Source organism: Poeciliopsis prolifica, unplaced genomic scaffold (assembly GCF_027474105.1).
Source record: "Poeciliopsis prolifica strain line A6 unplaced genomic scaffold, Auburn_PproV2 SCAFFOLD066, whole genome shotgun sequence".
NCBI lineage: Eukaryota > Metazoa > Chordata > Actinopteri > Cyprinodontiformes > Poeciliidae > Poeciliopsis > Poeciliopsis prolifica.
The window spans coordinates 539773-565226 of record NW_026562441.1 but is presented as its reverse complement, the minus strand read 5'-3'; the positions used below and the strand labels follow the sequence as shown (position 1 = coordinate 565226).

Below are 25454 nucleotides of genomic sequence, written 5' to 3'. Positions count from 1 at the left end.
CATTCCGACGAGCAGGCGCTTCAGAAACCTGCCCGGCATCCCATTAGACTGATCTGCTCCTGAATCCATTCATCCGTCCAGAAAACGATGTTTTCCCCCTTTCTCTCTGCTGTGTTTAGTTTCTCCTTCACCGCAGCTCATTTCTGCTCTGGAGCGAAATGAGCTCAGAAAGAAGATCAACAGAAACGTCCAGGAGATCCTGGAGGGAGGCGGCTGCAGCTGGCCAACATCCTGCAGATAATCCGTAGAGAAAACTCACCTAGAACTCAAGGAATCACATCACAGTTCACATTTTTAATGTTAGGACTGAGTTAAAGTTTAGTTTTTATTTGTAAAATCTTCACAAAGTGATGGAAACTTTTGGCTTTTTGTATCAACAAAATAACAAATTGAGTTATACACTGCAAAACCACAAAATCATACCAAGTATCTTTGGTCTATAGTTTCTCATGCAAATATTTTAGTATACTTGAAATATGACAAAGCTAACTCAGATAAATTTTCAGTAAACTTTAGGAGCTTATTTTAAATCAATAATTCATTAAAATTGATCTAAAAAGTGTGACTAAAATAAATTACAAAACAAATACTTTGTTTCACTTATATATATATATGAACATTTTATTTCTGTATCTGCTCAAAATTACTAAGTATAATTTAATTATATTTATCAGCAAAATTAACAATAATAAATAATGAAGAGACAAGATTTGCCTCAAGGTAAAACACATTGGTAATATGTGAATTTATTGCTTTGGTTCTTTTTTAAACTTCATGAAGATGAGATAGACTAGCGTTTGGGTAGATTCTGCAGTTCTACTGGTTCTGGTTCTATGTGTCTCGCTCCAGTGGATCCTGTGAAATCCTGAAGTCGTCCTCTTTTCTCCCAGATCGGATAAAAGCCTCAGAGCTGCAGCAAACAGCAGAGCTGCAGAGGAGACCCGCTGAGAGGTGAGGACGCTCCTGATTCATGCTACCATCATTTTTAGTAAGAACAGGTGTAAAAATCAAATGTTCATTTTTTAATTTAACTTGTCTAAAATGTCATTGTTTATTTTAAATGTAACTTCTTAAAAATTATTTATTACTGTTTATTTTACATTGAATTTATTTAATATTTATTTTAAAATTTTATGTATTTTTCATTGAACTTATTTGAAAAATTATTAATCTATTTTAAATTTAATTGTGATATAACTAAATCAAAGACAAGTGTTAGGATTTCCTGAACAGAGACAATCAATAAATGAATTATGTGCACAGAAGGAAAAGAGTCCAGCGTCGTCCTCTGGGTATTTGTAGTACTGTCTATTCTATTTATCAAATCATCTGTTTTGGTAAAACATTTTAGTTTTTCCACTTTTGTTGTATATAATTAAGTTTTGTTACAAAAATCCCTCTGATTCCCATGTATAGTTTTTGGATTAATTTGCCAGTTCTGCTCTTATCCTGCAACCTGTTGGTCTAATTTCTAATGGCAGTAATTATGCAGGTTTAATGATGTCATCCAACCTCCTTCTTTGGGGTGGAGCTGTGGTTTTATGCTCCATGGTTTTGCCCGTCCTATGTTTCTCCCACGGAGCAAGTCTCACTTCCTGTCAGGAAATGATTCCTCGACACATCCGTGCTCATCCCTGGACCCGAAGCACAGCTTCATCACCTTACAAACCTCATCATCCTCATACCTGCCTGGGCAGCTAATGACAGGTACCAAATAACTCAGTTATTTAAAGGTTCCGTTTCTGAAAGTAGGGTCGTGTGTTAACAGGCAAGCTAATAGGCAACAATGTCAAGCTAACAATACGTAAGAGTTTACCTAAAATTAATAGTCTGCTAACATTAAACTATTTCCAATTAGCCTAGCAATAAGACTGGAGCTAACAATAAACTGAGGCTCGCACAAGCCAGCTAACAGTTAACCATCTTCTCCACAGACAATATAACTAGCAATGTTACGCTAAGTACTAACAGTAACCACCAAACAGCACACCTTACATCTACCAAAATGTAGCTACAAGATAACATGGTAGAGTTGAAAGCTGACACAGGCATGGAAACATAGTGAAGCTAATACCTAGCACAGTCGAGCAGCTTTCAGGAGTCTATCTAACAGCTAACACTTATCAGCAGAGCAGAGATAGCGTCTAGCCAAATTTAGCTAGCACCTAACAAATTAGTCCAAGCAGCTAACACAAGCCAGCAAACAGAAGGAAGCCAACACAGCCTGCCAACACAGCCTGTTAGCTAGTTTTCAGAAGTTTAGCTAACAGAGTCCATCTAACAGCACAGCTAAGGATGATCAGAATTTAGCTAGAAGCTAACACGGTAAAGCTAACAGCTAACACAGTTAACCTAACTGCACAGCTTACATCTAGCAGAATTTAACTAAAAGCTAACATGGTAAAGGTTCTATGTAGTTAACCTTAAATGATTCTCACATTCCCTCTGGTATGTCCATCAATCCCTGTCTCGGCGCTCAGTGACTGTACGAAGCTCCAGAGACTTCATGGGTTTCCTGCTTCAGGCTCGCAGTATTGGTGGGGAAAGGAAGGATTTTGGAGAAGGTTCTGGTATCAGGACAGAGAGACTCGGTCCACTTCTGGTGGGTGGCTCCTGGATTCGATCTCCACCAGGTACCCACACCTTACGTTGCCTGTTTGAAGGTGACACGGTCACACACTCGGACAAACAGCTAAAGAGGAACCTGTCGTTTGTGTGGAGAGCTCCTGACATGCCAAAGGGAGACATACGCTTCCAGTAAGCTGCCAATTCTTGATCACTACAAGCTATTTAGGGAATTCCAATAAATCAAAATGTTTATTTTTCCATATTTGTCTTTAATCTGTACGCCAGCATAACTGTGGTACAATCCTACTTCGTGTACTGGACTGGTATTGAGTCTGCAGTGGTGCGTGATCGGAGACCAGTGCTTGGAGACGCAGTAAAACCAAAATGGCGGATGGAGCAAGCACAACTGTTGCTGTGCAAGAGACTGTTACTGCCCAGACAGGTTGGCATTCTGTGCTCATTATTAGCTAAAAACAATGAGAAAGTTGAGAAAATGAAAGGTGTTGTGAAATGTTATTTATTTGTCTTTGTCCTTTTTCCCCTCCTTGCGCTTAAAGCTATCAGAAAAGCTACTCTTGCTTCCTTCTCTGGACGGCCTTCCAATATAAAAAATGCAACGGAGATTCTGAAATTTTTGAAAGTACAAACCGAAGATGATCACACATTAGAAACAAACAGCTCTGTAATTTGGACAACTCAAACAGTGGCTGCAAGGAAGACTTTAACTTCAGGATCTCCTCAAAGTGCCATCAATGAGTCTCCTGGATTCCTCACAGGGGTGTCAAAATGGATAACAACTAAACCCTTTTCTTACACAAGTATCTTTCCCTTACCATCATCACCTCCTGATACACATATAAAGGCACTACAGCACAGTTTCCACTTGCTTCATATTCCGCATTAAACTCTCTTGTACCCTTACAAATGGACACATGGACAAAGAGCAATGATCTCCAGATAAAATCACAAGAGCTAAAACTTAAAAACAATCCTGGAGGAAAACATTACAGGACATTTATGGTAATACCAACCCAAGGTCCAACAATGGAAACCTTTATCAGTACAGATACTCCTGTAAACCACACTTTGACAGACCCAAACAAAAACAAATCAAGAAAGTCTGAGACCTCAAGCAGCACAGAGAAACTGGGTGACAGTGTCCTGTCTAATTCCCAATTGAAGATAGTCAAGACCGAAGTAACCCCATCCTACCAAAGATCTTCGTTCAATTCTTCTAGGGTTCAAATGGCTGTAGATCTTAAGTCCCAAACTAATGCAAGTCAAACTTCTGTAGGACCCAAAAGTACTCCAAAACAAACGAGTTCACCTAAAAAAACAATCCCCATCTTTCAGCAAACTCTGCCTCAAAGTCAACCTATTTCTCTCCAGGGAGAAAATACCCATTTTGACTCATTAACAGAGTTTTTGAGACCCTTTTCCAAACAACTGTCCCAAACAAGAAGGGTGTTTTCTGTAACTCCTCAACCAGTCACAGTCTCCTCAGGAGGAAATGATCCTACGTTTCAAGGTAATACCAAAACCATGGTCCCAGTTGTTGGTTTTGTCACTTCATCATCTTTTTCAGTGTCTAATTCCTTAAGCAGTTCTTTTGCTAGTTGCCGCAGTGAAAACTTCACCTCAGTCACATCAGTATCTCCTATTCATTCCCCTTCTCGCCCATCTCAGAACAAACCTCAAACAACCCCAAATTATTCTGTACCAGCATCACCTTCCCCAATATCCATACCTCACCATTTAACCTCTACTAAATACCAAACTACCACTCCACCAACCTTCTCTACCCCTTTCACCATTTTTTCCTTCAGTGCCTCCAACTATCCAACAATGCCCTCTTCCCCTACTTCAACGTCCTCAACTTCTAAATCCTCGACTTTCTCTTCTTCTACTCCCTCTTTCTCAGTTACCTCACCATCTTTAAGAGTGAGTTCATCATCTTTCATTTCACCCATCACCTCCCTTAAATCAGAACCAACATCCGCACCTCATAAAATCACTCTAGATCAGAAGTTGGTAACCCAAACCCACCATGCACCAAACTCTGAGACTAGATTCACCTCTCCGGCACACAGAAAGTTTGTCCATCCAAACCCCAAACCTTATCCCAACCTCAGACCAAATCATGACCAAGAGATCAAACCAAACATTCAAAACACGGATACCAAACCAAAGCATCCCTCAGATCCCGCTGACGCTCCAGACAAAGAAGGAAAGTATCCGGACATTGTTCCCAGACACAGCGCCTGGGAGCTGGGCATGCTGCTGGGCTGCCAGCCGGGTTGGGCATGGTGCTGGTGGTCGGGCTGAGGTACGTCTACCGGCAGGCCTGCGGCAGGCGGACTGAGGTGACGCTGAACGGCCGCGAGCGAGAGTACGGGAGAGGGGACCAAGGGCTGGTTCACCTCCAGGAGTGTGGTGATTTGGTCAGAGTTAGAAAAATCAGAGAGAACAGCTTTGTGCTTCTGGCGGAGTACGATATTCTGGCTTCACCTTCAAACTGAGAGGCTCATAAAGACCGATTTTAAACATCCAGAAGAGGACAAGGCCCACCAAAAAAAAGAAAAAAAAACTTCACAAAATTCATATTCTGTCATTTTTTTCATACAAAAAAGTAAAAATTTTGAGATCTCTGTCAGAATTCAAAGGAAAAATAATGTAAGAATTCTGAGAAAAAACAAATTCTGGGATTAAAGTCACTTGAGAAGATTCTTTTTCGTGGCCATAATCCTCTTCCATAGGGAAGCGAACGATGACAGAAAGAAATGTCAAATCTACCAGAGGAAATTCCTTTTTAAGAAGAAATGGATATTATCCTTTATATCCCAAACCTGTTGCCATAACGCTTACTTTATATTAGTACAACAATTTTAAGTACTTTTATCATATTTTTATATCGTTGTTGTTTTTATTGACTAATGTTGACACGTTGCTTCATGCCTATAACTGTCTGAGGATATAATAAAAATACTTACAAATTGGTTCCCTTCCACTACGTTGTGGCTATTATTTCTAAACTCAATCTGTTGTTTCCTTGATAGTCCATTCATGTTTCACTGATCTTGTCAAGAGCAAATACAAAAACTGTAGAAAACTATTTTCCTCAATTTTGAAATTAAGAAATTTTCTAGAAAAAGTGAAAATCTGAGTTTCAAAGGTCAAAGATTTAATCTCAGAATAAAGTCTGAGATTAATTGGCGACTTAAAATGCCACTTTCCTCAAATGTCAAAAATCTCAAATTTACAAATTTGACTTTTCAAATGTCAAATTTTTTCTCAAATTTCTCACTTTAATTCCCAAATTTGTCATTTTTTCAGAAAATCTGTGACTTTCAAAACTTAGAAATTGAGTGTTTTTAATAGAACATTTCTTGTTATTTTTCAGCAACTTTTCAAACTCACAAAATTTCCTTGCTAGATGTAGGAAATGGCTGAGATTTTTGGCACATATTTTCTCCTTCTATTAATAGTGGCTCAAATACATCATCATATGTCTGCTCATGTGTAAAAATAACATTTTCAACTTTTAAGTCACATAAAGGTAATAATCCAGTTTATTTTCAGTGATATGTGGTTTATCCCTGCAGGCGGAGACTTTACATTAGACAATGATGTTTCCTAAATGGCCTAATTTCGCGTCAACCCCCCCAGATATTTCACAGGCTGATATTAGCTGCCACTTCTGCTTGCAAACGATGTGTCAGAAGCGCCATCTGTCCTGGAAAATGACAGGTCACTAAAATTAATGAGCCGCCAGTCGATTTGTTGCCAATTTGTTGTCTAACCAGCAACTAAAAGGAATTATTTCCACATGGATTTGTCCTGCAGTGCAAACGAAATGCTCATGAGGAATATTCCATCTTAAACACCAGGTGCTGCGTTGTTTTGGGGCTCCATTTTATGAAATGTGTGATAAAAATATTGTTTTATGTATTATTTCAAATGAAAAAGAACAAACTACCTGGTTAAAACCCAAGAAACGCATCCAAACAGAAACTGTGGCGTTTAAATAACACAATAGATATATTAAAGTTAAATAACAGGAGATCATTTGTTTATTTTTGTCGATTAGAAATATGAGTGATTAGCTCAACACCGCCCCCTGTCTGTGTAACACCAACACTCCTTCTGCTATATTAAGAAAGGGTCAAGAGGCCAAACTGTTAATGTTCATTCTATATTCAATGTAACAATCCAGCATTAATTTAAACAAAACCATTTACAGTTTCTGGCAGTCAAAGCTGGAAGAACCAGAATAGAAAACAAATAACAGAACTGGTCCCAGAAACCTCACCCACTTCCTGAAAATAGATCCTTTTCCCCCAGCACTATTTTTCCCTCAAAAGTTCAAGATATAAAAAAATAAAAACACATTTCATTTAAATATAAAACAATATAAACAATGGAAATGTGATTTTTGTTTGTTTTTTGTAGAAAATAGTAACAGGCTTTGATGGCAAACAGTGAATCCCGCTCTGCCACCTGGAGGTCCTAGTTGTTGTTGGTCGTAACAAGGCACTTTTTGTATCCTTCCGCCGCTCTGACGCATCAGACCGGCTGCAGGTTTGATAATTTGATCCCCTAAAACAGAAAAAAAACATGTTAAAACACTGATATTAATGCTTGTTAAAGATTTTAATTAATTGTGTTTCATTGACATAGTTTGATGAAGAAGGAAGTGAAATGGTGAAATAAAGGAGTGAATTTCCCACCACCAAACAGAGAAGCTAATTTTTGCAGCACTGATCCCAGCAGGTGAAATGTGGGCTTTTACCAGCAGGGGGCGCTAATACATAGTACTCTCAACTAATTTACAGCCAATCAGAGCAATTAAACGGTTCATACTGTAAAGGCAAGACTAAGAGGTTTTATCATTTTGAAATTATGAGAATAACTTTCTAATATTAACAGTTTAAAGACTGAAAAATGTCATAAAAATTCCAGGAAAAGAGACTTCTTAATGAGAAACGGGCTTTTATAGAAGATCTACTACGACGTATTGAGAACCAGACGAAGAGAAAACAGAGTAAAGAAATTACATTAACAGAATAAAGATGAAATATCAGAAAGAAATTATGAAAATGTTGTTTAGGGAGAAAAAGCTTCAAAAATTAAAGACATTTTTAAATTTAATATATTTCTTTTTATATCTATTTAATTTTTAAATTAACTTATATTTTGTTTTTAATTTATAAATTTTATTGACTTTTATTGCTATTTTGTAATTTTTGAAAAATTACTTTGATATTCTTTTTATCATTTAACTTATTTTCATGAATACTTTTTTATATTTAATGACTATTCTTTTTTTATCTTAATCAACTGAATAATTTTTATTCGGTTTATTTTTTTCATTGCTATTTCTATATTTTTAGGAAAGATTTTCTATTTTATTATTTAACTGAAGGATTTTTGTATTTTTAAAACAATCATTTTTAATCGAATCATTTTTTAAGCCAAGTTTTCTTCATCGTTGCCTCTTGAAGACCTTAATTTGGGCTGAACGGCGCCACCTGATGGCGGAAGGAAACAGGATAGTCTGGGATAATTAAATAGCGGCACAAATCACTCTGACTTAAAGTGTCAGGCAGAGACAGTCTGCTTGGGGTCAGTCTTTACTCACTCAGCCGTGGTCTATCTCAACAACAGACTAGTCTGTCAGAGAGGACAGAAGGTCAGAGGTCAGAACTGGAGCACAGCCAGCAGCCCGGGAGCCTCCACAGCGACTGGGTTACCTTCTGTCGGCTCGTCATCCAGCTCCGGATGGTCGGCACCAGGACGGAGCCGAGCAGGATCTGGGCCGGGTGGTAGATGAGCAGCGGGACGGAGATCAGAGACAGATGCTGGTAGCCTTCGAAGACGATCTTCAGCATCGGGATTCCTGGACACAAAGCCGGCGTTCAGTCGCGCTCACAGCAACGCCAAACGGTTTTCCACATAACAAAAATTGTATTTCCCCTCATAAAACTGTGTATTTGAATCCATTTTGTCTTTCACTCTTTATACATTATGGCTTGTCATTACTTTTGATTTGTTGTCATTCAATGCAAAACTTGTTTGTTCAGTTAAGATTAAAAACACAGTAATGTTGGGAGCCGACAGTACCCAGAGTGAGAGACTTGTGTGTGGAGCAGAACATGATGGCGACGGTGTCAGCGGGGCTGAATCCTGATCCAGACCTGAGAGGAAAAAACAGTGTGACGCCATGTTAGGGCCACTGTAGGCAGAAAGAAAGGGAAGGAGCCAAAATAAAATCAGATTCTCTGAAATTCTCCAGAAAAGCCCTGGAAATTTCTGCGTATCAAAAGGCACAGATTTGCTGGTTAAAACTGGTTAGTGAGCCGAATGTTAATTCATGAAGAAACTGACCTGGTGGAAAAGGTGAAGGTGAGCAGCATGAAGCTGACCTGGATGGAGAAAACTGCAGAAAACAAAAGAAAGTGAAACGTTTACACCTCGATTTTAGCTGAATCCAAGAGGAAACATCTTACTTTACATTAGAGAGGCAAAGCTACATTTATAAAATACATGCATTTATTTACTTAATATACATTTACATAGAAACTTCCAGAAGCATTTGCACCTCTTGGTAAAGTCTGCACTGCAAAAACATAATATTACAAAGTATTTCTGTTCCAGTTTGGCAAGATTGTTGATTTTGCAGTGTATAAAAAGCCTCAAAATAACTTTACCAATCACCACAGGCAGTGTTGTCATTGAAACCACCTTTTCCAATTCAAAGGTTGGAGTTTTCTAGTTTTCAGGTTGACATTAATTTATTTCAAGGCTTTCAAACCAAAAGCTGAAAGCCAAAAACCCACAAGGTTCCAGTCAGGCCTTCAATACTGATGATGATGACGACCAGCAGCAGGCTGGTGGGGTCCAGCTCGATGTTGGGGTTGCTGAACGTGTCGCAGAACGTTGTGTAGATAATCATGAGGAGGACAGCGCTGCTAATGGCGCCGAACGGAGGCTTCCGGCGCTCCAGACACTCCCTGAAGAAACCGCGGCACACCTGCAGGCCGAGCCGGGAGGGGTTAGCAACTCGGTGTGTCCCAGTTCAGGAGCTGCATCCTCCGAAAGCCGCGGATATTCGACAACCGGGACAGACAAGCTGTGAATTCGGACATATCGGAAATATCGGAGCAATATTGCAATAAGGTCATGTGCTGATAAACTGAGCAGGTATTTGAGATTTACACAGCTTCAGTAATTGCTGCTCTTCACCGCCATTGCCGCTCAAGTTCAACACTTGGCCCCGCAATGAATCCAGAGTGGGTGAAGATTTTTTTGGGCCGTGAAGGATACGCCGAACCCATCCTTCAAATCTGGAGAAACAAGGGCGCATTTGGAGGAATCTTCGTGTTCGGTTAGGATCTATCGCGGCCTCTGAAGGATGCAGCACTGATTTTGGACACGGTCAACGGGAACAAAGTCGCCCAGAAGTGGTGCGTCAAAAACGTCTTCCTACCTGGCCGAGGATCAGCGGAACAACAACCGTCATGAAGAGCTGAGAGAAGATGGAGGTGAAGGGGACAGAGGATGAAGATCCGAGCTGCAGGAGGAGGAGAAACAAAATGAAACATCTCCAGAGTGGACTGGGATGGTTTAAAAACACAAAACATTGCAAAAACACAACATCTTATTAGTTCACTTTAAATAACTTACAAGTAACTTTTCAGCAAGATATACAAGCTTGTTTTAAGCCAATATTTTTAAATATTGATTAGAAGTGATAGTTCTCGTGGCAGATTATTTCACTGGTAACAAAATATTTTTCTCATGTTATTAGTGAAATAATCTGCCATCAGAAATAGTACGTTTTTCATCAGTTTCAGCCATGTATTGACTCTAAATAAATTCCTATATCTTGCTGCAAAGTCACTTGTGAGTTGTTTCAAGTGTACTGAGATATTTGGAGTCAAGAGTAGACCAGAGTTACTTGGCAATATTTTGTGTTTTTTGCAGTAATTAAAGCAAAAATTATTCAAAATAGAAGATAGATGATCCAGAGTGGGTGAAGATTTTGTGATTTAATTATAACTGATTAATAGTAAAGAAACCCTGAATTAAAACATTATAATATTGGTTTAATTATGAATGTAAAGAGCAACAAGAACATCTTTTAAGCCCAATTTACAATAATTTGAGTAATTTTATGGTTTGCAAGCATTTTTTGTGATTAGAAAAAGAAATTAGAAAGGTTTGGAAAGGTAAAAAAGATAAATATAATTTAGATGAACAGATTCCTACCAATGAATGCTGATATGAAATAAGGTGTAAACACTTATGCAACAAGGAAGTTACACCACCTTTACTAAAGAAAATGCAAAGAGATAAATACTTTATGTATTTATCTTTGTGTATAGTGAATGTTTTATGACTTACAAAGAGGAGCAGCAGCAACGGAGTCACCACAATCCCCTGCAGGACAAACAGAAATCATTAGATCCCGGCCCGCTCCGCTTCGGCCCCCAACCCGACCCAAACCCGACCCGCTCCTCACCAGGAAGCTTCCAAACGCAGAGTTAAAGATGGCCGCCGCCTGGAGACACAGAGAGCAGGCGGTCAGCAGGGAAACAGCAACAGGCCGACTCACCAATCGCCTCTCAGGCCGAACCGACCCGGTGTGAGCGTCACCTCGTTCCCGCCGACTGCTTTGGTCAGAATGACGGCGGAGGAAACCGGAGGGGGCATGCAGCTCACCGTCTGTAACCTGGGCAACAACAACAGGAAGAGGGTCAACTGGGGTAAAAACACCAGGAAAAAAACGTTTTCCAAATACATTCACATCTACACACCCACAGTGTATTAAAAGCCCGTCGGGCCACCAGGCTTTACTTGTGCCCCCACCTGGCTGAGCATTGCTTATTTAAGTCCTTTTAAAATGTTGGCACTTTTTAAGAGTTTGTAGACTTTATATTAATCTTTCAATAACACATAATTATCAAGAGGCATTTTAAAATTTCCTATCAACTTTAAGTATTTTTTAACTCAAAACATGACGGTCTGCTGGATGAGTGACTGACCTCTGACCCAACCACCGGGCTGAGCAAGTTTTCTGGAGGAACCTTGTTACACATAATAAGAAATGATGTTCTTGGCAGTTTTAAGTATTTTTACATAATGTTGAGTTGTCTTTTTGGTATTTTCTAATGCTGCTGCTGCTGTTTTAGTAGCTTCAACCTGAACATGAAGTTTGGATGTTGCTCCTAAACTTGCATAGAGAATCAGCTGTAATAACGGTGACTGTGGCTCTTTGTGTTCGGCTCTCAGGTACAGTTTAGACCCAGACAGAGAGCCTCTTTCACACACACGCACACACACTGTACCCTTTGAGAAGCCACTGGTCGATGGTGGTCAGCGCCAGGACCTGCAGCAGCATCCAGACGACCAGGGGGAAGAAGACCAGTGTGAACGACTGGACGAAGAGGTGGAGGCGAACGTGGAACAGCGCTTTCCTCAGCTCCTGACGGGGAAAAAAACAGACGTGACGATGGGAAGTGTCTGAGCTGCACCTGAAGGCATCGCGGCGCTGACTCTCACCTCTGTTTTCAGAGACAGGCCGCTGTTGAAGAAGATGAGGGAAACGGCGATGTAGGCGATGGTGACCTCTGGCTTTAGTGGACCTGAGAGGCAGGAAGAGCGAGGTGCTATTGTACACTGGTAACCACAGTAACAGCTGATAGACCTTCAGTTTATGTTGTTCTGATGCAGTGGTGTCCAAACATTTTGACCTCTCACATTCATTGGCCAAATTTCCTACCATTCTGGACTTGTGGTCAGAAACTGAACAATAAGAACCATTTGTGGAACAAAGTGTGCCACACTAAGGACACCCCTGTTCAAAAGTTTTAAATTAGAACAATGGTTAATAGTCTTGGATGTTTTTTCATACCAGATTAAGTTTTAATTGCTTATTATTTCTTTGTTTCTTCAAAAAAAAGAAAACAAAAATTACAAATGGTAGAAAATATTTTCATAAAGTGGCTTTGTTTTCAATCACTGAATGTTACTGGAAGGAGAAAACGCCACATTTTTTAGATTTTATTCATATTAAAATTTAAAAGGCAAGAATAAATACATATTCCTATGTTTTTGTAAATCGAAAGGAGGATTTTCGAGGCGCGCCTGAAGGCATCACAACAGTAGCAGCCCAGCAGGTTGTCTTATCTACAGGTGAGGCTGAATTACATTAGATTACTTATTTATCAGTATTTGTTTCACTACTGTAGAGATAAACAATCTCTACAGTAGTTCTAAAACTGTCCTCAGATTAAGTCTGAAAATCCCGAGACTGATTTTTCCTATAAAAACTAAAAGATAAGAGGTGAAAGGAGTGTTGACATTCCCGCTGAATGCAACGTGTCACTAGGATCCAGGCAGGAGGAAACATTTCAGCTTCTTCCAGATAAATTGGGATCAATTCACATTTATATTCAGCTGAGCTCTCCGTTTCTAACGTTTGAAGTTAAAAACTCTATATTCATTCAAAACTTTGACCCAACCGCTCCGAACTCCGAGGCTCACCTCCTTTAACACCGACACCGGGCAGCAGTTTGGCCGACAGGATGACCAGCACTATCCCGATGATGAACCACTCCTTCCGCAGCTTCGCCAGGAGGCCCATGATTCAGCTGCCGGGGCTCAGCCTGCGGCCTCCCAGCCGGCCCTCCGATCGCAGCAGCCGGGCTCAGGTTTCTGCAACCTGCCGCTGCTTCTTCCTTCCCGGAGTTCAGTTGGAAAACACCAACGGAGCAATAGGAGCCTCTTCCGGACACGTGGGCTGTGACGCCACCGTAATGACCGAAGAGAGGCGCACAATAACTTACCGTAACAAACGTTTGAAAAAAAAAAAATATATAAAAAATATACAGAGAACACAACACACTTCAGCCCAAAATAAACCACTCAACCGTTTACTTTTGCAACTTCAGAGAAACGTTCACAACTGAAAATACCGGATACAATCTCAAAGCCGGAACTTGTCCCTTAAAAATAAGAGCGATAAATCTAAAACCGGAAGTTAATTATACATAAGCAAAAACCATGTGTGCCCAGAAGGGATACAAAAAATATAGAACTTAATTTAGGGTTATTAAAAAAAATCTAATTATAACACATGTTTTAAAGTTAATATATTTAAACAATAAAGAATATTACAGTATAAATTAAATCAGACAAGAGGAGAAATGTTAATATTAGATTCTAATAATTTTTTGTAAGAAAAAACGATTAAAAGAACAACTACATTATACACATCAAACATGCCTTCAGGTGCAGCTCAGACACTTCCCATCGTCACGTCTGTTTTTTTTCCCGTTAGGAGCTGAGGAAAGCGCTGTTCCACGTTCGCCTCCACCTCTTCGTCCAGTCGTTCACACTGGTCTTCTTCCCCCTGGTCGTCTGCTGCTGCTGCAGGTCCTGGCGCTGACCACCATCGACCAGTGGCTTCTCAAAGGGTACAGTGTGAAAACATTCTGACCAAAAACATTGGCGTTTAAACATTTATTTTGTTGGTCCATTGACATCTGGCACAAGTTCATAGAGTTTAAACTGAAAGCCAAAAGGTTTCCAGACACTTTAATAAAGATGAACTGAATCAATATAAATAAGCTGAATACTAGTTAGATCACATCATCTTAGTTGGAATTTGCTGATAAATAAAAGTTTTAAATTATTTTCAGATGTGAAATCTTGCCATTCTGTTAATTTATTATTTCTTGAACAAAATAAGTGGTGGGCAATATGCAAAGATAAGTAATAATATATGTTTTTGTTTGTTTTCTCCTTCCTCTCAACAATCAGCTGCTGAATGTTAATTTCTAAACCCTCAGCAGAAGTCCTGGTGTCCTCTGGTTTCCTTCCAGTCCACCAGCTGCGTCACAGAGGACTGAGAGGGCATCTCCATCTCAAAGATGTATCTCTTGATGAGAGAGTGTGCAGATGTATGACCCAGCTTCACCTGAAAGAGGTGACGAAAACAGGAAAATTGAGAGATATCCTCTGCCCTTACTTGTAGTTTTGGTGATCCTCAGGGATCTACACTCACACCGCTGTTGTTTAGTTTTAAAATAAATTATCTCTGAACTGTATCCAAAAAGTCTGAGGTGCATTCTCACCAGTCTGGTTTAGTCTGCTTTAATCAAACTGGTTCTTTTGCCTCGAAAGTTTGGTTCGTTTGCGGAAGTGTGAACGTGCAATCGGACCAAAACAGTAAAATCTGGTTAACCTACAAGTCTTTGTTCGGTTTAAATGAATTCTGGAGCAAAACAAAAGTATATGTGAAAGCCAAGCGGACCGGAGACCTTTCCAAAAGCAGGAAGCAAACTACAATGCAGGGCATTCTGGGTAAATACAACCAAAAAAAACACCCTTTTTTAAAAAATGCAAACAGCAACAGGAAATTGTGTTTTAACGACATAAGCGTAAAATAGTTTTGAGAAAATTTGAAATGGAAATGCAGCTACAGTTTCCTGGTACCGAACAGATGTCTCCAGATGTGATTTTAAAAAGATGCACCTGTGCTTTATGCTGCAGAAGCACTTCTCTGGCGGTGCAGGCAGCTTTGTAACTCTGCAGGAAGTATTCACACGATTTCAGAGGCCGATTCTGCAGAAAGAGACAGATGAAATCACTTCAACACTGACAGGATAATAATCAGCTTAACGTGTCTCAGTTTGGTACCACATCGCTGTAGATGCAGCCCAGAATCAGGCTGATGTCCGCCAGCCTCTCCTGCATGTCGCTGCTATTGCACAGATCTGCTGACTTCTCCAGGATTTCAATACACTCCTCGATGTTTCCTTCGCTGTTAGAAAGATAAAAACCCTTCGACCAACACTTTGATTAACTGTTGTACCAAGCAAATTTTCTCTTTAGACCATTACATGACCATTAGCTTTTGGAAAAAGATCATGCTCATGTACTGATTCAGTCTAAGCAAAGAAGATTTTTCACTAATATCTAGGTGCACGGCAAACAATATGCACAAATTTCTACTTGGGACTCACTAAGAATGACACCATAAAATGCTGATGACTTCAGATTTTTAAATATGGCTGATTTCATTGCAGCGATATGGACGTAAAGTTTAATCATGATATTTTGTGCAACAATTGTAATAATGAAAAAATGGCAATAAAAACTATCCACTACCTTTTTCAAGCTTCTGATTGGCTATGACTGCAAGACGCAGCAAACCAGAGCCAAACAAAACCAGCCAAGACCAACCAAAGCCAATCAGGGCCAATCAGAGTCAACCAAAGCCAATCAGAGTCAACCAAAGCCAATCAGGGCCAATCAGAGTCAACCAAAGCCAACTAGATCAAACCAGAACCAATTGGGGCCAATCAGGGTCAATCAGGATCAAGTCAATAATTCCTTAGTAATGATAGAGAGCATTTGTTCCCCTTGCTGTTTTTTCACTTATAACAAGACATTTTCCCCATGTGATAAATGAAATAAAGTGCCAGTGGAACTATTAACTTTTATTCACTGTTAAGAACTTAATGACTATATCTTGCTTTGTCTTATTTCAAGTGTACAAAGATATTTCCACTAGACAAAAGTGGAGGTATCTTCAAAATATTTTAATCGTGTATTAAGAAAAACAAAACAAATGTCAGTGTATTTTTTTCCAAACCAAACCAAAGGATTTTGGAGGTGAAGCTGAGAAACTGTGATACAAAAATAAAACTAAATTTAGCTAAATACAATTTAGGTTTTGGATCAAACTTGACTTCTGTTTGAAACGTCTCATCATTTCATCCCACAGCATGATGCAGCCACCACCATTGGTCGGATGATTGACCAGAAAGCTGAAGCCAGGTTTGATTTTTTTATGACTAGAAACATCTGTGATGATGTCGGTGTTCGTACCTTTGTAAGGACTTGGCTATGGCCTTGTAGGACTTCACCAAACCTTTAACATCTTGCAGAGAGTCAAACAGTTTTACACAGGTGTTGAAGAGCTGGGAGTCATTTGTAAAAGACACTCATGAATTTATTTTCGTCAGCTGAATAATGTTTCTGTTTCCAGCTAAAGTCAAGATTTGATACCTCCTTGGCTGCTTCATGATCTCCTGAGCTCTGTAAGCCCATTCCTCCCTGAAGAACGACTCGGCCTTCACCGACTTATCGCCGCCTGAAAAAAACAGATTACAGACTCATGACAAAATGCTTAAGTTAGGTTTCAAATAAATACATTTCAACCAAAAAACCTACAATTTTTCAGAAAAACCTGTTCCTGGAAGCATAATAGGTCACATGTTTAAACTCCAGGGTAGAACAGAGGAAAACGGACGGCCTGATAATATTAATACCACATAACGTTTTTAGTTATTATTTTCTTCCTCTCCCCCCTTCTGCCCAAAATAACTGTGACCCTCAGTTAATCGAGAAATATTAGAGAAAAGCAAAATAATGCAAATCAGACAATAATTGCCAGGATGAGAGAAATAAAGTATATTCTAATATTTCAAACAATTTTACTGTTTTTGTTGTGACACCATTTGGTTATGTTTTACATTTGTCCTAAATATATCCATTTAATGTTTACTTCATTTTTTTGGTTCTAATTTAATTTTGTTGCTGTTATTTGCTACTTATTTTGTAGATCAACTCCTCCTTTTGTCAGTCTGTAATGTTTGTTTTACGTGCACTAATTGGTGAATTAGTGTGAACTCCATATTCTCCTCCCACTCACCCTCAATAGCCATCTTGGATCCCAGCTGCAGCAGCATGGTGGCTGTGTCGTATTGCTTCGCTGCGAGGCAATTTTCACCCAGCAGGCTGTAGATTTCTCCCAGTTCCCTGCAGCCCCAGAGCCTCAGTGGCCGGCCCTCCTGGTCCTTCCAGCCTCCCTCCTCCGCCTGCTTCAGGGCCCTCTCCGCCTGATCCCTCGCCTCCATCAGGTCGCCTGGGGGACGGGACACAACTGCGTACATTTGGCGTTTCTCCAGGCGTGACGGCGTCTGTGTGACGGCTTACCTTGCTGCCGGTACAGCTCAGCCAGGTGGAATCTGGCCTCCGTGGCGAATTTGGATCGGCTTCCGAACACTCTGTCAGCGCAGCTGTGGAAGAAGTGAAAGCTGAGCCAGATGTCGGTCGGATGGTTGAAGTAGCGACCCAAATGCAGCCGCTCTTCACACACAGCTGTCCAGGAACCTGCACAAAAAAAACCTTTAGTACTTAAACTACAGTAGGACTAAACGATTAATCGATTATTAAAATAATTATCAACTAATTTAGTAACTGATTAATTGTTAACTGGAGTATACAAACTGAAAGAACGACACAGGCAGAGCAGTGATTATTGATTAATTAATACGTATCAGATTAATTGATTATTTTGATAATTAATTTTAAAAAGGATTGAACTGAAAAATCCACAGAATGTCCCAAATTCTGTATCTGATAATCGATTAATAGTCAGAATATTGTTATCGCAATTTAGGCAATAAAATATTTATTTCCTTATTTAAAAAGATACTAAATTATGTCTTTACTTGCATCTTTGAAGTATTTTTAATATCTAATAAAAATGTTGAATCAAAAAATACGCAGAATTTGCCAATTTCTTGCGTCAGACGAATCAAATAATCGTCAGAAGAAACGATCAGTCAGTTAGTAAAGTAATTGTTAATCACAGCTCTGAACTAAAGCTAGATGATTTTATGGTTTTTTGGATCCAGATCGGATTTTTCACAACTAATAAAATAACTCCAGATGACCATCTTCTTCCTCTCCTCACCGTCCCGTTCTGCTTTCTCTGCCCGGCTTAGGTGCAGCCGGATGGTCTCCAGTTTCTCCCGCTGCTCCTCCAGTGGCGGTTCCTGCAGCCGGGGCGATCTGTGCGGGGCGTTGGCCCTCTGCTTCAGGTCTGAGCACAGCAAAGTGAAGAGCTCTGCAAACGACCTGAAACTCAGACACGGATCAGTCAGCCGAGCCGATGTGCGATCGATAACTCAGGGTGATAGCAGGGAGGGGAAGGCTACCTGTGGTAGCCGTCCTGCAGCATCTCCACACACATGTAATGCTTCGGCGTGTTTCTGAACCTGAAAAACAGGAAAGTATCAAAGGTCAACCCTCGTAGAATCAGAAAACCACTGCAGTCCTGATGTTGTATCCGCTCTGATCATTAAAACATCACAGTTCATGTTGCTGTTTTCTCTCTGCTCCTCTTTTCTATCCCATAGAAACTACCCCTGACTCAGCGTCTCTCCATTTGCTGCCGTTCCTGTTCCATGGAAAGTTCTCTAGGCTCAGAGCTTCTTTCTCTAGAATTGTCTTTTTGATTGGGCCATCAAAGAATTTATTACAGCTTTGTGTGATAATTTTTTTTTACTAGATCAGCTGATTGAAGATATTGCTAGCTTTAATGCTGAATTATTTTCCTTTCTTATTGAAAGTACACCTCGCTCAATGTGTGTTTTATTGTCTTTTTGTAAAAAGAAAGCTGTGTCTTGGCACAGAACACAAACAGTTTAAGACAAAAACAGCTTTGTCCCAGTCAAAGCTGTTTTTGTCTTAAACTCCGTGGTATTTTTTCTCTCTTTAAAAAGTACACCTGTCTCAGTGATATAGAGTATCCTTCGAAATGTTCTGCATTGATACAAAGCATTAAAACAATGCTATACATCTTTTCTCTAAATGCTATTCTATCATGAAATGGATTTCTCTGCGTTGTGTTCTCATTTGTTTTGAACTGCATGTGTTTGACCAGATTAATGTCTGTACTGAGATTAATTTGAACCACATTGTATCTATATAGAGTTGATCTTACATATTTATGGACATCTCTTAAATTACTGCTTTATAATGTTGAGTTAGTAGGTGGTTATTTCTTGTCAGCAGAGGGCGCTCTAACTCTTACTCTCATTGTTCTGATAGTTTTCAGTTGTTGATCTTAGATTAGTGGAAGATCAGGATTTATCAGGTCCTGGTCTAAATGTTTGTTAAAGTTGAAATTTTGACACGTTTCTTCTCTTACAGCTGATCCAAACCATCAAAACTTACCTGAATTTTATCTAATCTGCATTTTGGGTTTTTTTACATCAGTTTTTAAATGTGTAATTTTGAAAATATCTGATGGCTTTTGACAGTGAAGAAAACATATAAATATTCTCATTTTGCCTTTGGAAGAGTTAGAAATAACATAAAAGAAAGATGGAGGATATATTTATGTGATAATTTGTGATTTTATTATTGGTGCAGTTAAATTCATCTAATCTGGAAATAACTAGAAGCAGACTGTGACTGAAATTTCATGTTTATTTCTACCACAAATTGTTTTTCCAAATTTTGCCTCATTTTGTCTAAAATGACTTTTAGGCATTTTAAACTCACAAATAATTTATTTGCTATAAATTTTCCTATATATTGTTTTTTCTATTTGATGATGGAAAACCACTGACAGTTAGTCATTCTGGACTCACAGAGCTATTTCCTTTCTGGAAAGGATGGATGAATCCGAAACCTTTCTGTGTCTGAACATCTCCACCATCTGCTTCATCCTGCACAAATAACAAAGTCCAGTTAAAATCTTAGCAGAGACAATTCTGATCATTTGAGGCAAATCTCAGCCCAACTTCTCTCTCTAAACGGAACATTTTTGCTTCTTTATTATGTCCTTGTCATGTCTAAATTCTGACGGTTTACTGACAAAAACTGAGAATATTAACATATTCGGTGGGTTTTCTTTGATTTGATTTATGTTATTTTACCAGCCTTAGAATTACACAAGACATATTTTATTTACTGGTTGGCAAGAACAAAACTAGATGTTACTTAGATGTTGTAAATAATGCTAGTAATTCAGTATTGGTTGGGTTTGCAATTACTTTTATAATTCTTAAAATAAGTTACGTTAACTTGGTAGAAGTTCATTTCAAAATATCACATTTGATTGAACAAAAAATTATTTAATAAATATCGTGTCTTTAAACGAGCTTTCTGCTATCAGGAAACACTGCACATTACAATGCGGACATTATTAAAAGGCAATAAGTTAAAAATAAAGTTACTTTCGCAGCTAAACTTCGGAGCTTTTATAGCTTAAGCTAACTAAAACGGAAGCTAGCAGCACTTCATTAGGTTTAAGAGCCACAAACGGAAGAATTACTGTGATAATGTCACAGCTAATTTTACTGCGACCTCGCCTGATTCAAACCTGAGCTTCTCTTGATGCCACTTTGCGTCTCTCCTCAGTGAAACTGCAGGGAAAATGTACAGAAATACAAACAGCTAATTTAGCCTGATTAGTTTCCCAAGTCAGCGTACAACAGCAAAGCTACGTCGTCACCATGGCAACGGGGATGGCGGAAGCGTTACGTCACTGGTACCCGAATCTTTTGGTTTAGTCACAAAATAATTGTTTTACTCTTCTAAAATCAACTAAACAGAGGAGCAACACAAGTGACATATATTAGCCCTAATTATTGTCACATTATCAGAAGGTATTTTCTACATAAACCAATAAAATTCACAATCAGATTTGTTGAGTTTGCTGTGTTTTACCACAGGCAGTAAGACAAAATGAGTAATTTGACTAGAGGTTAGAAAAGTCACAAGTGTCATGATAGAATATATACTAAAATAATATGCTGAATAAATAAGTTATTGCATTTGAAAATGGGTATGTTGAATGGAACATTATTTGCATATTAAAAATATTTACAGTTGATGTTACTGAACTTCATTTATTTCATAGTCTTGTGTTGCAACATAGCTAGCTATATCACTATCTTGCTAGCTGTCTATCTTGGTAGCTAGCTAGCAAGACATAGATCGCTAGCCTTAGCGAGCTAGCTAAATAGAGCTAGATAGACTGATTACTAGTTAGCTAGATAGCTAAGTAAGAGACAGATAGATAAATGACCTCCTTGTTATACCAGAAAAACCTGACGTCAGCTGATATGTGCACTCTTTTTATATCAAACGTGTATCTCAGTCACAGTTTAAAAGCACCTCTTTATCCCACATCTGGAAAACAAACCCCAGTATATTCTTGCTGAAATGTTTAGCAAAGACCAGATGTTGGGTCTGTGCAGTGAAACTTTCCATCAAACTCCACCACAACTGGATGGAAACTCAGTTGATGTGTGACGGCGCGCGATTTGTGGTCAGCTTTGGTTCTTTTATGCATAGAGCTGTTAATAAAGTCCCACATTCTGCATGGAAAGCTGTTTCCTGAGTGAGCGTCTGGCTTTGATTTGCTTTTTGACTTTGGTTGTTTGTTGTTCTTTTTATTCTAATTAGCTTCAGGAGTAATTTGTTGATTAAAGCCTGCGCTTTAAAGGGACAACCAAGAATTAAAACTATCATTTTCCACTAGAAGAGACTAACAATGTGGAAACTGCATGCGACGCTGGCTGTAAATCCAAACATCAAGCATTTAGTTGTAATTGTCAATATATCCTTTCATCTCTGTAATAGAGCTCAGGAAATAGACCAATAAAGCAGACTTAATGATAAAAAATGTTATTTCCCTTTTTCCCCTTCAAACCTTCTGTTCAGATGAAGATAATAGGCTTAGATCCAGCTTCTTCTGCCCCCCCAGTGGTTCCCAAAGATTTTCTGGGCCCCTCTATGGTTTACAATAAAATCCCCCCCAAAAAAGAAAAAAAAAATCAACTGGGCCCACATCGTTCAACCAGGCATAAACCTTTACACATATTTTGTTTTCAAACTCCACTGAAATTTATTTCACACTTCAGGTTGCCACAAAACACACTACAAACCACCTTTACGGTGAAATACTTTAGTGTAACTGTTATTTTATTTTTCATTTATCCATACTGCTTCCTGCGACCTCCTGCAATGGCACTGCACCCCCCTAGGGGGCGCGCCCCACACTTTGGGAACCATTGGGTTAAACCAATAATAAAATAGAGATTTTGATTCTTGTTACTGACTAGTTATATATTGACCAATGACATTAAAATGTTAAATCTTAACCTGAAATGAGTGTGAAATCAGAGAGGAGAATGAAAAAGTGTCTATTTTACATCAACAAATGTCCATTTTAATTTGAAAGCATGTATGAATGCTAAGGGGACTGCAGAACGCTCCAAAGGCAGGAAGTGAATTACAGCGCATGGCATTCTGGGTAAATACAACCAACACAAACATGTAAGTTTACCGCTAGCAGCAGAAATGACTGTTCTTTTATTAAAGGAAAAAAAGAAATCCTACAACCGTTACAATCTGACGCTACTCCATTTTTGTTTACTTATTTGAACAAGGAAGTTGTGCTGGTATTTCACTATGTCGTTTCCTTCAGTGGTTCTTGTTGCAGCGCCACCACAGGCGAGCAGGGGAATAGGTTTTTCAAACTGTTTGGTTGGTTTCACTCATTGCAGCAAGAAAGAAAACCACACCAGCTGAAAATATATCAAATGCTGCAACTGGATCCACTGGATAATAAAGTGTGAAAACATCCTTAAAATTGTTAAGGAGTATGTAAAAGAAGCAGGGCTGAGTAACTCAATAACAAACCAGATTAAAGTGTGTAAATGCACAGACTGAGGAAATAGAAATTATTTAAAATAAATGTTTTATCTTTGGCGTCAAACAATTATCTTTCTGCATGATTCAAGTCACTTCTGCTTATCTCTCTATTTATAGTAGTAAATGAACAAACAGACTCACACGCTGACGAACCACATTTATCCACCGACACTCAGTGACGAAGATAACACAAAATTCTTGAAACGAATTTAGACCATCAGCTACACAAGGTCAGAGGTCAGACAGGCGTGAGCTCAGACACATTATGTGTTACAGATGTGTAAACTCAGCATGCGTGGCATGTGTTGCGACCGCAAACATATTCCAGTCAGAAACCAACAGAGCAACGACAGTCCACAGCTCAGAGTGAAAACTAAGGTCAAAACTGGGCAAATCTGTTTCCTTCAGCGATTTATTAAATAAAAAAAAAAGACGTGCAAAGCAAGAAAAGTTATCGATCAAAGCTTTCAATTCCAACTCTTCTCTCATTTTTGGACAAATATTTCAGAATTAACCAAAATTACAATAAAATTTTGAATAAATGTGAAGACATAAAGATAGTACCCTTGAGAACGCACTGAAGCAGTTTACCAGAAAAAAGTTGATTTTGGGGTTAATTACTCTTTAAAATGCTCCTTTTCAAACTTCCTGTTGCAGATAGCAAACCATAAAGTGGATATTTACTTTCACTTGTCCTACAATAGCAAATAGTGCTACTGTGCTACAGTGCTAATGCTAACTTGTACTCCAGAACAGTAAGAGGACATTTATGCTCCACTGTAGCAGTATGGAGGACAAAGCTTGCCATGAATAAGAATAAATACATAAATAAAACAATGCTCATTAAATCAACATACTCACAATGCAGCTTGAATAAATTAAATAAATCAGTGCCATTAAACACAACAAAATAATAAATGAAAGTATATAAATGGAGACAGTGTCACAGAAGTTAAATAGGAACATATGTTTGCCAAATTAACTGACCAATTATTAAATAAATATGTCCTTTTTATTATTTTGTTGCATGTAATGAGGCACTAATTTATTTGAAAAGCTCCTTTTAGCTGTACTTAGATCAAGACATTTATATATGTATTCATAATCATGGCAGGATTGGTCCTATATATAACCATAGCTAAAAATAAATGAAATACATTTAAACAGTCTTATAAAGTCTGGCTTTATTACTCCTTATTTACTTTTATGTCAGCAGTTCATTGGTAATTTAAACTGTGCTCATTTTATTGCTTTCCTATTCAGTTTCATTGTTAATATGTATGTTAGCATGACAGCTTATTTAAAAATTAGGCATTTTTAATATTAAGACTTTAATTGGCTTTCAAGTCAAGTAAATTAAAACGCCCTCCACTTTCTCTAACTGTTTCTCAAATCAAGTTGTATTAAATTTGTTTACCATCCTTTGTTTTTTTGCAAAGAACATGTTCTGCTTACTTAAAATGTAGCCTTAGTCTAACAAAAACTTTTCTTAATAATACTTGTTTTATATTGCAATCTTGTCAACATTTGTTGAGCTGCCTTCAAAGGAACCAAAGGCGAAGTCTTACCCCGAGTGTATCTCAAATTTCTCAAACACTATAAAGTTGTGTGTAAGATGAAAAGAAAAGCTTGAAGAAAATGAGTTTGTGTGGCATCAGTTGTGTTCAAACAGCAACCCAATATTAAAATTTACAACCTTCCACCAAACTGCCAGCCAAGGCTTGGGTGGTAAAGCAGAAAGACTGTTGTCTGTTCGTGTCAGACAGTAAAAGTTCAGTCGTCAGCGTGTTTACGAGATGTTCCGTCGTAACTGAGGAAAATGGAGGAGAAAAGCCAGAAGGAAACAGAGAAGGAGGTGAAGGGGGGACAACAGAGGCAGGAAGCTGAAGGTCCAGCTGATGAGCAACAGCAGCAGGTGGGAACAAAGGAAGAAACAAAGAGAATAAATGATCTCAAAAATATCACACTGACGTCAGCTACTTTATTTCACTCAAAATCAAATTAAAAAATACAACAATAAGCATGAGAGTCAGTAATCAACATGCAATACAGACTTATTTTCTCTCTCTCTGAGAGATACATAAGGGCCATCGTTGAAAGAAAAAGAAATGAGTAAACTTCTAAAAAGACTCAGAAAATCTGGATTTGTCTCAGAAATTTTCTTGGAAAAACAAGGATATTTCTGAGCGGAAATATTTTGTTTCAAGAGTAAAAGTCAAATTTTTCTACATTTCTGAGTTTTTTGGGGTATAAATTTACTTCTTGTTTCTATCTACAATGGGTCTAACTTTGTCATTTTATTGAGTTGTATTTTAGAAAAGAAAACCAGGCAAATGCAAATAAATAAATAAATACTCACC

The 25454-nt window shown here is 38.6% G+C and overlaps 2 protein-coding genes and 1 long non-coding RNA gene across 5 annotated transcripts; 1 reads left to right on the top strand and 2 right to left on the bottom strand.

Moving 5' to 3' along the window:
- Positions 1–6609: 6609 nt before the first annotated feature.
- Positions 6610–13354, bottom strand: LOC129351291 (sodium/bile acid cotransporter 7-like). Of its 3 annotated transcripts, XM_055020186.1 has the most exons (12): positions 13114–13354; positions 12130–12212; positions 11916–12052; positions 11224–11299; positions 11090–11128; positions 10972–11007; positions 10055–10138; positions 9430–9598; positions 8953–9004; positions 8689–8762; positions 8319–8464; positions 6610–7164 (listed from the first exon to the last, which is right to left on the bottom strand). In XM_055020186.1, exons 1-12 carry the CDS (start codon positions 13211–13213, stop codon positions 7132–7134), a joined length of 1029 nt encoding a protein of 342 aa, XP_054876161.1. In that variant the 5' UTR covers positions 13214–13354; the 3' UTR covers positions 6610–7131. The 3 variants fall into 3 exon arrangements, 2 of the variants coding, with proteins under 2 accessions (XP_054876161.1, XP_054876160.1); XM_055020185.1 differs by lacking the exon at positions 6610–7164 and having other exon boundaries at positions 8259–8464; XR_008604720.1 differs by lacking the exons at positions 6610–7164; positions 8319–8464; positions 8689–8762; positions 8953–9004; positions 9430–9598 and having other exon boundaries at positions 10071–10138; positions 11208–11299.
- Positions 12698–14532, top strand: LOC129351293 (uncharacterized). The gene is made up of 3 exons (XR_008604721.1): positions 12698–12762; positions 13910–14045; positions 14392–14532. It is a non-coding gene; the product is annotated as an uncharacterized LOC129351293 (long non-coding RNA).
- On the bottom strand, positions 14041–20882 carry LOC129351287 (tetratricopeptide repeat protein 29-like). The gene is given in 12 exon segments (XM_055020181.1): positions 14041–14548; positions 15106–15195; positions 15271–15394; positions 16465–16556; positions 16645–16691; positions 16694–16729; positions 17291–17503; positions 17575–17751; positions 18338–18501; positions 18582–18641; positions 20022–20099; positions 20756–20882. Coding segments are annotated over 11 exon segments (1212 nt in total). The 5' UTR covers position 20099; positions 20756–20882; the 3' UTR covers positions 14041–14416.
- Between the last annotated feature and the right edge of the window lie 4572 nt (positions 20883–25454).

Coding starts and splice junctions, on each gene's coding strand:
- LOC129351291 (XM_055020185.1), bottom strand. CDS start 13,213: ATGGGCCTCCTGGCGAAGCTGCGGAAGGAGTGGTTCATCATCGGGATA. Junction 12,053..12,129: donor GCCTGTCTCTGAAAACAGAG/GTGAGAGTCAGC, acceptor TTTCCCCGTCAG/GAGCTGAGGAAAGCGCTGTT. Junction 9,005..9,429: donor GCTGGTCGTCATCATCATCA/GTATTGAAGGCC, acceptor TGTTTTCTGCAG/TTTTCTCCATCCAGGTCAGC.